Source organism: Pongo pygmaeus, chromosome 7 (assembly GCF_028885625.2).
Source record: "Pongo pygmaeus isolate AG05252 chromosome 7, NHGRI_mPonPyg2-v2.0_pri, whole genome shotgun sequence".
Classification (NCBI taxonomy): domain Eukaryota; kingdom Metazoa; phylum Chordata; class Mammalia; order Primates; family Hominidae; genus Pongo; species Pongo pygmaeus.
This window is the reverse complement of record NC_072380.2, coordinates 137310017-137325663: the sequence shown is the minus strand read 5'-3', so window position 1 is coordinate 137325663 and position 15647 is coordinate 137310017. Positions and strand designations below refer to the sequence as shown.

Genomic DNA, 15647 nt, shown 5'->3' with positions numbered 1-15647 from the left:
GAAACAAAATTGTGCTTGCAATCCCCAGACAAAATTACAGGAAGGTCCAAATGGACATCCAGTCCTGCCCAGCACCCTGCAAAGACAAACAACCTTCATACATAATCTAACCCATTGGAATCCGACAAAATGATTCAGCAGGGTAGACAGTACTACTCTATGGCGGCTCTCTCCAGCTCTTGCCCCTCCGCTATATAAACTCTGCAATATCTACCCTCAGTATAACCCAGGTGAACTCCTGAAGCTCCCTCCAGGACAATTTCCTCTTCCCTAGGGTCCCTTAACCATGTGACAACTTGATTTCGTTTAGTTACCACCATCCCACAGATTAAATTTTGTTCTTCTAATGGTTGACAATGTATTCTCATTGAGGTAGGTCTTTCACCTGTAAACAAGCAACAGCTATGGTGGAGGCCAAAATGCTGCTTGAGAAAAACCATTCCTATCTAGGATGTTCCCACTGAATTCCACAGCAACAGAGGCACTCATTTTACCTGCCAAATACTAGAACAAGTTTTTTAAATCTGCCCTTTTACAGCACTTTCACTGTGCCTATTACCCCCAGTCCTCTGGGCTAGTTGAACAGTCTAATGGGATCATTGAAAGCGAGCTGGCAAAAGTTACAGAAACTTAACCTGTCTTTGCCTAAAGCTCTCCCATTAGCGTTACTGATTCTGCAGTCCATTCCCACCAATAAATGTCAGCTCTCCCCTTTTGAAATTGTTACTGGTTGGTCTGTGCACTTAGACCAAGAAATATTTTCTCCTGCCCAATTACAGGAGGGAACTTGAGGCTTATTGCCAGGGGCTTGTTAAAGCTATAAAGATCAATCACTGCAGGTTGTAGAATCTTTTTACAGCTTCCCGACAGGTCGTAAACTCCAGTATTGCCACCTCCAGCTTGGTGATGACAAGTAGTGGAAGAGACATCAGTTAAAATACTTCCTCCAGCCTACTGGATGGGTGCTATTAATGAATCCTCGTGCTGCTAAGTTACAGAGATTGACTCCTGCTCGCACATGTCTCATCTGAAAACAACAACCCTTGCTGAATCTTGGAAGTTGGTGCCAGTCTTTACACGAGACTTCAGTTAACCAGAGCCTCATCTTTAGACCCAGAAAAAGGCAATAGTCAACATAAACTGCTTTCGTGAGACCCAGGGCCAGGACTGTATTCAAAGACACTGGGTCTCATTTAATAATTTGCCTCTATCTAAACTAATAGAATTTGTTCCATGCCTTTCTGCTAGATAACTTCAATGTTTAGCTACCTGTGGGCTTCCTCTTCTTGTCTTTATCAGAACTGAGCAGGGATTATGACTCCCACTCCTGAGGACATCATCGCTTTGTTCCGGTAGTGAGGTGTTCTCTTACTTAAGGACAGTCCCTTAAGTTTGTCAGATAATCCCCGTGGATTTGTATGGGATTTATGGTTTTTCCCTTGGTTCAGTTTTCTGAATTGTTAAATGGCTGTTCCCTCCCTTCCTTTTACTCTCATACCTGTACTGTCCCCTTTCCCTCTCTTTGCGATTGTCCCTCTGTCTTGTCTCAATGCAGAGAATGGCATGATAACACTTTAGTTAAGCTGTCCCAAATGTTGCTAGTAGAAGGAAACCTATTGGATTGCTGGATTTGCCAACAACTTCCTTGATCCATTCATAATAGATATGTGCCATTGGTAATATCTGTCACTGACTGCTCAGATGTCCCTAATGTCACCACTTACCCAGACCAACCCCTTTCCCTGTAGATTTTCCAGGTCCAATTGCTTCAAAGCCCAGATATTGTCACCCCTTGTTTTGATTTGTCCCATGTTTTTAACATTGGAAACCCATTCTTTACCATGGGACCTTCTTTGTCGTTGTTGTTGTTCTTTGGGTTTTTTATGGTTTTTTTGAGACTGAGTCTTGCTCTGTTAACCAGACTGGAGTGCAGTGGTGAGATCTCAGCTCACTATAACCTCCGCCTCCCGGGTTCAAGCGATTCTCCTGCCTCAGCATCCCAAGAGCTGGGATTACAGGCACCTGTCACCATGCCCAGCTAATTTTTGTATTTTTAGTAGAGACTGGATTTCACTGTGTTGGCCAGGCTGGTCTTAAACTCCAGACCTCAAGTGATCCACCTGCCTTGGCCTCCCAGAGTGCTGGGATTACAGACATGAGCCACTGCACCCGGCCTACCATGGGACCTTCTTGACCTATGAACTACTGGATAGACAAGTGTCATCTACATCAGATAAATAAAGTTAAAAATATATCCCTACAGTGCCCACAATATTTACATTTAAAATAAGTGAGTGGATTCTGGAAAGCTTGCAAGAGAAATGGCCCATGGTTTAGTTTGGTGATGTCAGGACTCCTCATGAATGCATCTGCTAGTTAAGATACCCTCAGGAGTATCACTTGTGCCCGCCATTCAGGCTGTGTGTTTGTATGTGGCATTGGGTCTGATCCACCTGCACAGCTTTGGGCACACTGTTGCATCGGCAGCCTACAGTTAGAAGGTTCATGCTTGCTGAGATATTTTGTAACCCCCCGTATCCTTACACAGACTTACAGAAGGACCCCCTTTCTCTCCATTATTAAACTAAAAGGTCTATTTTGGCAGGGTGTGAAGATGATACAGATCAAAGCATCCTGGGAATATTAATTCCGAGTGTTGGGATTTAAGTCAATAAGGATATGATTTGAAAAGTCTCTGCCACTATTAGTCAGATTGTTGCGGGATTTAGGAGTATGAGAGAGACCTCGGGTTGAAACAGGAGAATCTTTTATTGAGTGCACTCAGGCCCAGCAGACTCAGGTCCAAAGACTGAGCCCGAAACAAAGACAGCACTTGACTTTTATACACACTTCACAAAAGGGGGTGGGCTAGCTTGAAGCAAGCTTACAGTGGTGTGAAAGCAGGGATACAGAGGCAGGACAAACTCAGGATTGCTCGTGACCATTGCCAAGCAACCCAGGTGTCCGTTATCTACGTTTGCCTAGGCACAGGCTTATCCCATAACCTTCACTGTGGTGCCCAGGCAGCTGTAGTTCAGGCCTACTCAGGCTTCTCGTGACCTTTGTTGTACTTCTTAGATAAAACAGAATACTTGAAGTTATTAGTTACAGAGAATAAGAATCTATAAACTCATACCATAAAGCAAAGGAAAATTTGTTTTTCTTCTCCTTATGTTGAGGGAGTGCTGGAAGAGTCTCCAGAGCACATTAGATACCATTATCAAGACTTTTCCTGGGTCTCGGGTGTGCCTGTTGCTGCCTCTGGGACAAGTCAGTCTAATACAGGAAAACTTATTTCTCTATCTTTTTAATTTTAGTTTTCTTTAATTTCCCACCTCAAGATAGCTGCAGACGCTGCAAAAAGCCTTGTAGCTCAACAAAAGTCTCTAAACTCCTTGGCTCAAGTAGTACTAGATAATAAAGTTGCCGTAGATTTTCTCCTAGCCAAACAAGGAGTTGTTTGGCCCATACCTCCTGTTACATAAGTACTTCAGGTGAAATAGAAACTGTTAGAGGCCGGGCACAGTGGCTCACGCCTGTGATCCTAGCACTCTGGGAGTCCAAGGCGGGAGGATCACAAGGTCAGGAGATCGAGACCATCCTGGCTAACATGGTGAAACCCCGTCTCTACTAAAAATACAAAAAATTAGCCGGGTGTGGCGGCGGGTGCCTGTAGTCTCAGCTACTTGGGAGGCTGAGGCAGGGGAATGGCATGAACCTGGGAGGTGGAGCTTGCAGTGAGCCGAGATGGCACCACTGTACTCCAGCCTGGGTGACAGAGCAAGACTCCATCTCAAAAAAAAAGACACTGTTAGAGAAAGACTATCCAAACAACCTTAAATGGTTACAAGAGCTATGAACTACTAATCCTCTCAGTGATCTGTTTAGTTGGCTTCCAACTGGCCTGGGAAATCCCTTTCAAACTGCTAAGTGTTTGTTATATTCATAGTCTCCATCATACTTTCTTTCTTAACATTTAAATGACTTATAATAGGACTGCAAGAAGTCCCCTGTTAAAACCAGAATTATGATGGCTCAGTGCGTAGAACTTACAGGCAAGTTAATTTTGTAGCCATTCCTTTTGGCTCTTATATCTCTTATACTTTACGGGTTAATGAGGGCCTGCCATCTCTCTATTCCTGCTTGATCTAGGATGTCCAATTGGCTATCGTAGGGATGGATCTGGGACAGGTAGCCACACCACCCTGGCAATGACATGGGACAAAATAAAGATTTGGCTACTGGTGCTGCTTGCAGCAGATCATGGCTAAAATGGGGAAACATGAAATAAAAGTAAATTTCTAAGCACCCCCCTGCCCCACCCGACTGACTGAATGGACACTACCTTGGCCAAGGAGACCCCAGAAAAACTTTGAAAGCTAAGTTTTCCAGCCGTGATGAGATGAGAGTTTGGTCACACCTCAGTACACCCCCTTTCTCACTAACCGATACCAGACTTTTTTTGTAAGAGTTAAATAGAAACCAGCCCTGGAACAGAAACAAGACTCACTCCTCTGCTGACTTCAGCCAACCACCTGACACCACAGCCAGACTCCCCTCCTTTTTTGTGGTTTTGACATGACAGCTGACCAGTTTCACCGTGCATCCCTTCCTGACAAATGACCACCAGTCACAGACTAGTTCTGGCTGGTTTATTCAGGCTGTGCACCTTTTGACATATAAAGCTTAATTTTACTGCATTTTAATGTTAAGTCTCCACCCCAAAGTGAACATGGGGTTTGTGTAACGTGTATGTTTGCTTATCATACATGCATGAGTCCACCTTTCATGAATATACATAGCTCCTCCTATAACCTGTTAAATATGTACATTAGCCAGCCCATTTAGTGTAAAACTCCTGTTCCCCACTTCTTCCCTTGAAATGGTGGCTTTTGTTCTCAGCCAAAGGCTCTGCTTCCCAGCCTGCAGCTTGCACGTCAGTATAAGAAATAAAGTGCTTCCCTAATGTATAGATCTCGTGATTTTAAGTCAACACCCTACAGAAAGTCTATCTCCTGGCTTTGTCTGTTTGCTAAATAATAGTGTCATTGAGCTTGTTCTCTAATCCCCTGTATTTGCTATAAACTCGGGGTTATATCTAAAGACTAGCAATATCTAAAAAACAAATTGTGCCTTATTTGCTGTCCCTTTGTATCCCTAGATCATAGGTGACAGTGATGTGACACGATTCAGTGAGCCCAATAACTGAGGCTTCAACTTAAGAGTTGTGGTTTTCTCCTGGTTATAAACAGTGCTGTTTCTTACTCTTACTTTGTTTTGAAAATGAGAAGTCAGTATTTGAAGAACTCTTAAATAATAAAGTAGGTGCTGCTTTTCAAGCCAGCTATTTGAAGAAAATTAATGAAAAAGAAACATTACTGATCTATATAGGGTGACATGCTACTGAATGTATGAATCCTTCAGTTTTCTCCCCTAATTGGAAGTAGTAATTTTCCACTTTGCCTTGTTTTTCTTCCTGTCATTCCCTCCCACCCGTATCTCTTACTTTCTTAGCTTTTCAAGCTACTTACTGTCTTTAGCTGGATCTGGCTAGACATTGGTTTTCATACAGTATTTGTCTACTTTGTTTGAGTTTACATGCCAATAGGCATACGTCTAATAGAGACTTTCAATTTAAAAGATACTATTGTCAACCTCAAATAACCAAAAGGTCAGAATCTAGTTTACAGAGTTTATTCAAGCACAACAGTTGAGGACTGCAGCCCAGGACACACTTCCAAGTTGCCTTGGGGAGTGCTCCAGAGAACAAAAGAGAGGCTCAAATTTTTAAAGGACAAATCAGAAGGGGGGGGCACAGTTACAGAAATTGTTAATCAGGGATTCTCATTGGTTTACAGAAATAACATTGGTTAGTGATTGGCTATGTATTGTTGAACTATAGGGTGTATGGCATTTTAGGGCCACTTGGCGTCAGTCTAGAGCCCACATAGCAAGTGGCTTCAAGAAGTAATTATTTAGCTCAAAGGGGAGTAAGCTTGGACTGCTGTGAACATTTTAAATGCCTTTCTGGGCCTGATAATTTAAAGGTGCTTGCATTTCTCAGATACAAGGTTTTTGTTTCTCACTACCCCTTAACATAGATAAGAACATTTTGAACAAATTAAATAAATAGGATTTTGAGTGGCTTTGTTTTCATGATTACATCATGAGTCTTAATGTTCAAAACATATTGACTCACATTTGGCTATTTGATAATGCATTCTTGGATCGGGAGCCTTAACCACTTAAGGTGATATGACAGTATGGCTAAAGCTGATTCAAATTCCATTTGTTGTTGGCATGTTACAGTGTTTGTAATAACAGTGTTCCCAATAATTACATGTTAACAGGACTTTTAATTTGCAAAATGCTTTCATATTTGTTTTTGGTTTTGAGCCACATTTTGTTGCTGGAAGGAGAAAGTTTATGTCCACCCTACTAGTGAGAAAACCGAGGCTCAGAAAGACTCACTTATTTGTTGCGGGTGAGCTGTGACTATCTGGGCCAGCAGTGCGAGGGTACAAGAATTTACCAAGACTGGCCGGGCGTGGTGCCTCATGCCTGTAATCCCAGCATTTTGGGAGGCCAAGGTGGGTGGAGCTCCTGAGGTCAGGAGTTCGAGACCAGCCTGTCCAACATGGCGAAACCCTGTCTCTACTAAAAATACAAAAAATTAGCTGGGTGTGGTGGTGGGCGCCTATAATCCCAGCTACTTGGGAGGCTGAGACAGGAGAATTGCTTGAACCCGGGAGGCGGAGGTTGCAATGAGCCGAGATTGTGCCACTGCACTGTAGCCTGGGCGATAGGGTGAGACTCCGTCTTAAAAAGAAAAAAAAAAAAAAAGATTATGATGATGCTAAAGTGTGGAAGGATGGTGGGTGGTCAGCTGCGATTACCACTGTCTACATCTGCATGGCCTTTAAGCGCTTGTCACTGCACTTGGGTCAAGGGACTTTTGAAGGAGTCTTCCTGCATTTCTGTCTGCCCAGATAAACCCAGAGACTATACTGGGATGTAGGACCTGCTTCCCTCATCAGCCAGGACCTATAGACCTTTCTCATCCCTCATTTCCCCCATCCCAAATCTCAAATCCTCAAGCAGAATATCCTGTCACTCTGACCTGCCTTCAGCAAAAATCCATCAAGTTGAGTAAACCCAGAATCTTCCCTCACGTTTGATGTTTCCCCTTAGTAATTTTTCATCTGTTGATCCCCATTCTACTGGGTGGCAATAAATCCTCACTTGTCCTTGTATTCAAAATTGAGCCCAGTCCCTCCCCTTTCTGCAAAACCTTCCCTTCTGTCAGTAGTCTCTCTTGAATAAAGGCTTCCTCAAAATCTTTGACAAGTGTTACGAATAACTGTTTGCTTAACACTGCACAAAGGGGAAATGGTCTAGAAGAGAAACAGACCATTTCTGTTTTCCTAATGATCAGTGATGATCGGTGACCCTAGACTAAACCTCTCTGAAGGATTATTTTAGGCGGAAAGGCCTCTCCTCTCTTCCCTGGGTTTCCTTTCTCAGTCTGCCCCATTTATCTAATTTCCTTTACTTACTTATAAAGAAACTAGATAATAATTCTTCGGATTGGGCCATTCCACCAAACTCCTATATTGTGTGTATAGTATTAGATGATGTTTATATGTTAATAGCCCTTTTAAAGGGTACCACATCCCACCCATCTTTGTTGACATGTTAGTGCCCAAATATCTTTGTAGTTTTCTGCATTTTACTTTTTCCCCTATTGTTTCAAATGCCTGGAATACTCTCTTCACTGTCTCTTAAATTTTCTAAACTCCCATTCACTTTCAAGGTGTGTCTTATTGGTGGAGCAGACATTCCTGGGAACCAACTTGGCAGAAATTAGAATGAGAACATACCAAGAAGCTGAAACTTGGCAGAAATAATATAGGGAGTCTGTTGGTAATCAGCTGCTACCACCACTGCAAATTTTGAGATTCTCCTCCTGCAAAAAGCTAAATGATGTGTATTTTCAATAAGGGAGGCATTTTTCTTCTTGCCTGTGACCAGTCACAGTCTGACTTCATATCTCGTTGTTCCCCATGTTCCCTTATATTCTACAGCAGAACAGAGCTTCCTGTTGCATCCAGTATTTTAAAGACAAGTGTCTGTACCATGGCTGAGTCTGGTGTCTTCTGACCCCTCCCTTCCTTACACTGTCTTCTTTCAGTATCGGCAGGAGATTGGTTCCAGGACCTCCTGCAGATACCAAAACCCTTACATAAAATGGCATGGTGTTTGCCTATAACCTGTGCATATCCTCATGTGTGCTTTAAATCATGTCTAGATTACTTAAAATACCTAATTTGATGTAAATGCTATGTAAATGGTTTTTATACCTTACTGTGCTTTTATTTATATTATTTTTTATTGTTGTGTTGTTATTTTTATTTTCTAATATTTTCAGTCGACCTGTGGTTGGCTGAATCTGCAGATCCAGATCCCAGAGATACAGAGGGCCAATTGTTCTTCTCTCCAGCAGCCGGAACAGCTTGTAGCTCTTTACAAGCACTGTGCTCTTTCCCATCTTGAAGGCTTTGCTCCTACTGCTTCCTCTTTCTGCAGTTACCTCTCTTCCGCTGGATAATAGTCACTCATCCTTTAAGATTCAGTTCAATGATGACTTCTTTCTGGAAGCCTCTTCTGAGCCAGCCGCCAGACTAGGTTGGTTGTTCCTCTTCTGTGTCCCCATAGTACCAGTGTTTACTTCTAATATTTCGTAATTGTCTGATAATGGATCTGCCTTACCAGTTCTGCAGTGAGTTTCTTGAAAGCAGGAATTATATCCTATTCATCTTTGTATCCCATGTTTCTAGCACAGTAGTTGACAAGTGGTAGGCACTTGGATATTGTTTGAGTAGATGAGTGTGTGAACAAAAAGTTTAGTAACAGAAGCTTTTTATTTAAGTACAAGTTTCAAGTAGAGACTCAATAATTAATCAATGACTTTTGCTTTCTACAGATATTGGTATCAACTTGACTGACCCTATGTTCAGAGGAATTTATAGGGAGGTTCAAAAGCATCAAGGTAAATATTTCCTTTATTAAGGCGAATAGTTTCCTATGAAGACAAATTTTCTGCCTCAGGGGATCTTGAAAAGCATAATTCAAGCTGAGTCTTGTGGCTCACACCTGTAATCTCAGCAATTTGGGAGTCTGAGGCAGGAGGATTGCCTGAGCTCAGGAGTTCAAGACCAGCCTGGGCAACATAATCTGCTCTTAAATTTGAAATAATAAAGAACTCATGGCTGGGCACAGTGGCTCACGCCTGTAATCCCTTGCCCAGGCTGAGGCAAGCGGATCACCTGAGGTCAGGAGTTCGAGACCAGCCTGGCCAACATGGTGAAACCCCATCTCTACTAAAAATACGATAAAATTAGCCGGGCGTGGTGGCAAGCACCTGTAATCCCAGCTACTTGGGAGGCTGAGGCACGAGAATCGCTTGAACCCAGGAGGTGGAAGTTGCAGTGAGCCGAGACCACACCATTGCACTCCAGCCTGGGCAACAAGAACAAAACTCCGTCTCAAAAAAAAAGAACTCATTGTGCATTTTAGATAAAACTATAAACAAAGTGAAACACATTTATTGATAAACCATGATCATGAACATTTATAATAAAGTTTAATTAAGGTCTTCTTACCTGTAGAAGTTTATAATTTCAAATATAAAACTTCAAATAGCCATTTGCACAGAAGCTAAAAAAAAAAAGTGAAATTTTTGTCTGCCAGATTTTCATAATGGAGAGTTTATCTTTTACAGATGACTTACAGGATGTAATAGGGAGAGCTGTCGAGATTGGTGTTAAAAAGGTAACATCCATTTTGTTATTCTTGAGATTTTTAAAATTCATTTTTTAACTAAATTTTAGTTAAAATTTTGCAGAATAGAAAGGAATAAACCAATGCCACAGTTGGGGTACATATTGTCTACTTGTGATATTAGAAAGTTAATTGAAACAAAATATCAAAATACTCTGTTCATAGCAATTTAAGTTACACAAATCTCATGTATAGTTTTTATATATGATAAATGGCAAAACCTCTTTGAAAAAAAATTTTTTAAACCTATGTGAATTACCAGGCTTAAGAGACAACTTTTAATCAATTTTATAATGTAATTTAGCATTTGTCAGAATTAAGCAATAATTAAAAAGACATGTACCTGACACCAAGTGTAGCTATTTATAGTTTGGGCATACCATTTAAATAATGGAGTAATACTTTAATTTTTACAGTAATAAAATGTCTACGGCTTTTTAGAGAGTTCTACTAAGCAAATGAATAGATATTTCTTTAAATTAGCTTTAAAACAGAGAGCTAGCCCACACATACACTAAGAAATAAGGTTAAATTCCATAGTATGCTACCAGGACACTTGGTAGCTACTACCTCCAAGATGAATAATTTGTTTTGGAAAGTAATACTGCTGACTAAATGAGTTTTGCAGTCTCCAACTCTAAACTTTTATTTGTTATTATTCACAAATAATATGAAAAGATAAAAGTTACATTAATTTCTCATTATAGTCACTCTGTTTGGTAAATCACTTTAAACAATGCTTTTCTGCAGACTCCGAAATACTAAGCTCCTAAGTTTTCATGTGTTAGCCATGAGTAATTTAATCTTAATGTTTATTCACACACACACACACTTAGGAATGACAGAACTGAAGTGATTTTTACTTGGACATGGTTCCAAACTGAAATTTAATTCAATACCTTGCATTTATATTGTAGTAGTTAAAAGCATAGTTAGGGCATAACAAACGTGGTATCCAGCCCCTGCTTCATTTTTCATAGCTTTATAACCTGCAGTCTTTTATCTCACTAGACTTCAGTTTTCTCATCTGTAAAATGAGAATGATAATAGTACTTAATTAATAGAGTTGTTATGAAGGCTAAATAAAATATTGAATGTAAAGCATTTGGTATTATACCTGGCATAAACAACCTTCGTTATGTGCATGATGGAAGCCACCACCATGAGGTCATCATCATCGTTATCTTTTTTTTTTTTTTTCTTGAGACAGAGTCTCCCTCTGTCACCCAGACTGGAGTGCAGTGGCATGATCTCGGCTCACTGCAAGCTCCGCCTCCCGGGTTTACGCCATTCTCCTGCATCAGCCTTCTGAGTAGCTGGGACTACAGGTGCCCGCCACCACGCCCGGCTAATTTTTTTGTATTTTTGGTAGAGACAGGGTTTCACCATGTTGGCCAGGATGGTCTTGAACTCCTGACCTCGTGATCCGCCTGCCTCGGCCTCCCAAAGTGCTGGGATTACAGGCTTGAGCCACCGCGCCCGGCCCATCGTCGTTATCTTATGCACTGGGAGAGGAGATGATGCCCTCTTGTCTTGCCGTTTTTTTCAACTATCTAGAAAAGTTGTAGGTAAAATAAAAAGTATACTTGGTTAGTATTTTACGTAATTTAAATACTGGATGTAGGCATCTGTTCTAGTATTAAAGTTTTAGGTATGTTAGTAACAAGAAAGTTTTCCCAATATTTTTATTATTGTCTTTTTTTTTTTTTTCTGGAAGCAGAGTCTCGCTCTATCCCCCAGGCTGGAGTGCAGTGGCACAATCTTGGCTCACTGCAACCTCTGCCTCCCGGGTTCAAGTGATTCTCCTGCCTCAGCCCCCCAAGTAGCTGGGACTACAGGGGCCTGCCACCACACCTGGCTAATTTTTGTATTTTCAGTAGAGTCGGGGTTTCGCCATGTTGGCCAGGATGGTCTCGAACTCCTGACCATGGGTGATCCGTCTGCCTCAGCCTCCCAAAGTGCTGGGATTATAGGCGTGAGCCACTGCGCCCTGCCTTACATCTTCTGCTTTACAGATAGTCAAGGATTTAGTTATGGCTATGTTTCCTGAATGGATACGCAATATCTAATCATATTAAAGATTTAAATAGCTATATGAAAATATCTGTTTATCATTTGCAATTCTACCTTTGTTTTGTGTTTTCTCCCTAAGTTGTACCTAGAATGAATTCATCATTTTAGTGAGACTTTTGAAGTATGCTTTACAAAAATATACATCATTGTACTTGAATCACGCCTTCAGAAGAAGGCGCCCCTTACACAGCACTGCTTCAGTGCTCTCACTATCAACACATAACTCTTTAGTGACCTTTTCATTTTAACAGATGAGGAAAGATGGCATTCTAATTACTGAGTGGACTCTGATGGGTCTATGTAGAAGTATGCTTATTTGCCAAAAGCCATACGTTTTCCTACAGAGAATTCATTAGCATGCATTAACTCACTGATTCTCCAACCTTTTGCTCTCACAACCCCTTCACATTCTTTATTATTGAGGACCCCCAAAGAGCTTTTGTTTGTGTGAGTCTTACCTACTGATATATACTATATTAAAAATTAAAACAAAAAATTTTAAATATTCCTTTTAAAATAAGAAACTACTGGATAACATAAATAGCATATTTTTATGAAAAACAAGTATATTCCAGAACAAAAAAATTAGCAACATGAGTACAGTTGTATGTTTTTTCAAATCTCTAATGACTGTGTTACTAGAAGCCTGCTGAATTTTCATATCTTTTTCTGTAGTCAGTCTCTGGTGGTATCAAACATCGTGTAGCTTCTTGAATACCTTGTGGACACTTGCAGTAGAGTGAGAGTGAAAAAGACAGAAGGCGTCTTATTATTATTATGAAAATAGTTTTGACTTCACATACCTACTGGGAGTTACCAGACTACACTTGGAGAACTGTTGAATCAATCAACACTATTGAATCATTGATTTCGTTATTCACACTTTCATAACACCTGATCTCTGTCCTCAAGGAACGCAATGTCTAATAATAAAGGTGGATATATAAATACATTTTAACAGAGTCTAGTGATGAATTCTACACCTCTACATGCACACACACATACATGCATACATCCCTGAGGTGTAGTCAGGTACTACTCTGCATAGGAGGTAATCTCCCACCTGAATTTTAAAGGGTAGGTGTGTGACAGTCACAGAGGAAAGAGCATTCTGGAATAAGGAAGTGGTAGGAAGGCATGTTTAGGAAACTGTTATTGCTGCCTTAGTAAAGTCAGCTTATTTTATTTTCTTTCCATTTCAGTTTATGATTACAGGTGGAAATCTACAAGACAGTAAAGATGCACTGCATTTGGCACAAACAAATGGTATCCTCGTATTTCTTTTACCAAAAAAAAAATGAATTAAGTAATTTTGAAGAAGTCTTTCTGAAAACTGCTTCAGGTTCAATACAATGGATCATGACTGTGGAAACAATAGGAAAATGGACTGATTTAAATGGGACATGATTAAGATGACAAAATTCAAAGTACTCATTGGTATATCAGATGTTTATAAAACCGTTTCATACTGCTCAATGAAGATTATTTTAAGATTTCAGCTAATGAGAATAAAGTTATCCAGGTACACAGTTTAACCTCAGGTGTTTTTTTGAGACGGAGTCTCATTTTGTCACCCAGGCTGGAGTGCAGTGGTGCGATCTCGGCTCACTGCAAACTCCACCTCCTGGGTTCACACCATTCTCCTGCCTCAGCCTCCAGGGTAGCTGGGACTACAGGCGCCCACCACCACGCCCGGCTAATTTTTTGTATTTTTAGTAGACACGGGGTTTCACCATGTTAGCCAGGATGGTCTCGATCTCCTGACCTCGTGATCCACCCGCCTCAGCCTCCCAAAGTGCTGGGATTACAGGTGTGAGCCACTGCACCCGGCCTTTTTTTTTTTTTTTTTGAGATAGAGTCTCGCTCTGTTGCCCAGGCTAGAGTGCAGTGGCGCAGTCTCGGCTCACTGCATGCGCCGCCTCCCTGGTTCATGCCATTCTCCTGCCTCAGCCTCCCATGTAGCTGGGACTACAGGTGCCTGCCACCACACCCAGCTAATTTTTTGTATTTTTAGTAGAGAAGGGGTTTCACTGTGTTAGCTAAGATGGGTCTTGATCTCCTGACCTCGTGATCCGCCTGCCTCGGCCTCCCAAAGTGCTGGGATTACAGGCGTGAGCCACCGTACCCAACCAACCTCAGGTGTTTTTGATGTGGAATTCATGTGTGTGTTTTAACGTGTTTAAGATACAAGTTGCTTTTTATTTACTCTTTTTTAACTTAAGCTGTGAAGGGTCATTTTATTAAATTTTTACTAGATGGACCAGATACTGTGCAAGGTACCAGGAATGCAAATAATAACACCTTATAATATCTCATATGCTCGCTTTATGTTCATACATTTTGCATTTGTTTAAAATCTTAAAAGTTTTAGGACTGATTATTAAAGGAATCCTAGTTAGATAAAACCTCATTTATCTGGCATTCACGAATTTAACTTTTTTTTGCATATCTTATGTACTAGACACTGAGGAATTAAACATTCCACATAATTTTTAAATTTTGTATTTTAAAATACTGATGTGTTTCCTTTATGTGTGAAAACTTACTAAAAGCTGTATTTTTATGGAAATCTCTCTAAAATCCACACTTGTCTTTTAGGATCCATTCACACTTTTTTTTTTTTTTTTGAGACAAAGTCTTGTTCTATCACCCAGGCTGGAGTGCAATGGCACAATCTCGGCTCACTGCAACCTCTGCCTCCTGGGTACAAGTGATTCTCCTGCCTCAGCCTCCTGAGTAGCTGGGATTACAGGCTCGTGCCACCACGCCCAGCTAATTTTTGTGTCTTTAGTAGAGACGGGGTTTTACCATGTTGGTCAGTCTGGTCTTGAACTCCTGACCTCGTGATCTGCCCAGGTTGCCCTCCCAAAGTGCTGGGATTACAGGCGTAAGCCACCTCACCCACCCCATTGACACTTTTTCTTAGTGATTAAAGATAGACTATCTTCCAGAGAGTTTTTGAGATACGTAAGAACATTTTATCCTTACTTTTTATCCCCAAACATCTATGCTTTTTAAAGTTCTCCCACCTCCATTACCAGCCCTCTTCCACTCCTCTCCATGTAACTTGTATTCTTACAGCTTTAAAAGTGCTGCTTCCTTTGTTTCTAAACATCTGCATGAGAGCCTGAGGAAAGCTTGATACCTTTCCCATGGTTCGGGCTCAGCTAAGCCATTGAAAAAGTGTTTTTGACTTCTCATTTGTATTCTATACAAGTCAAGCTGTCAGAGTCTCCTCCAAATAAGTGAACCTCATTTACTTGCTAGAAAAACAAATCCCCCTTTCCACCACTTTAAATCACCCCCACTATTAACCTGTTTAAGGGAATACATTTTTATTGCTATATTAAATACATGAATCAATAATGGAGGAATAGGTGTTAAACAAACAAAAAATACCAATCAAGATAGTCACATGAATGGTGAATATAAAAGATAAAATCAGTGCTGGTCATGGTGGCTCAGGCCTGTAATCCCAGCACTTTGGGAGGCCTAGGCAGGTGGATCGCTTGAGCTGAGGAGTTCGAGACCAGCCTGGGCAACGTAGCGAAACCCTGTCTCTACCAAAAAAAAAAAAAAATTAAAAATTAGCCAGGTGTGGTGGCATGCGTATGTAGCCCCAGCTACTTGGGAGGTTGAGGTGGGAGGATCACTTGAGCCCAGGAGGTCAAGGCTGCAGTAAGCTGTGATAGCACCACTGCACTCCAGCCTGGGTGACACAGTGGCACCCTGTC

At 41.1% G+C, this 15647-nt stretch overlaps 1 protein-coding gene across 1 annotated transcript in view; it reads left to right on the top strand.

Annotated features, from left to right (window-relative positions):
- Positions 1 to 15647, top strand: part of TATDN1 (TatD DNase domain containing 1) — a 50605-nt gene that overhangs the window by 7180 nt on the left and 27778 nt on the right. Inside the window, 3 exon segments of the mRNA XM_054499024.2 lie at positions 8984 to 9049; positions 9782 to 9831; positions 13116 to 13179. Coding sequence (XP_054354999.2) covers positions 8984 to 9049; positions 9782 to 9831; positions 13116 to 13179 — 180 coding nt within the window.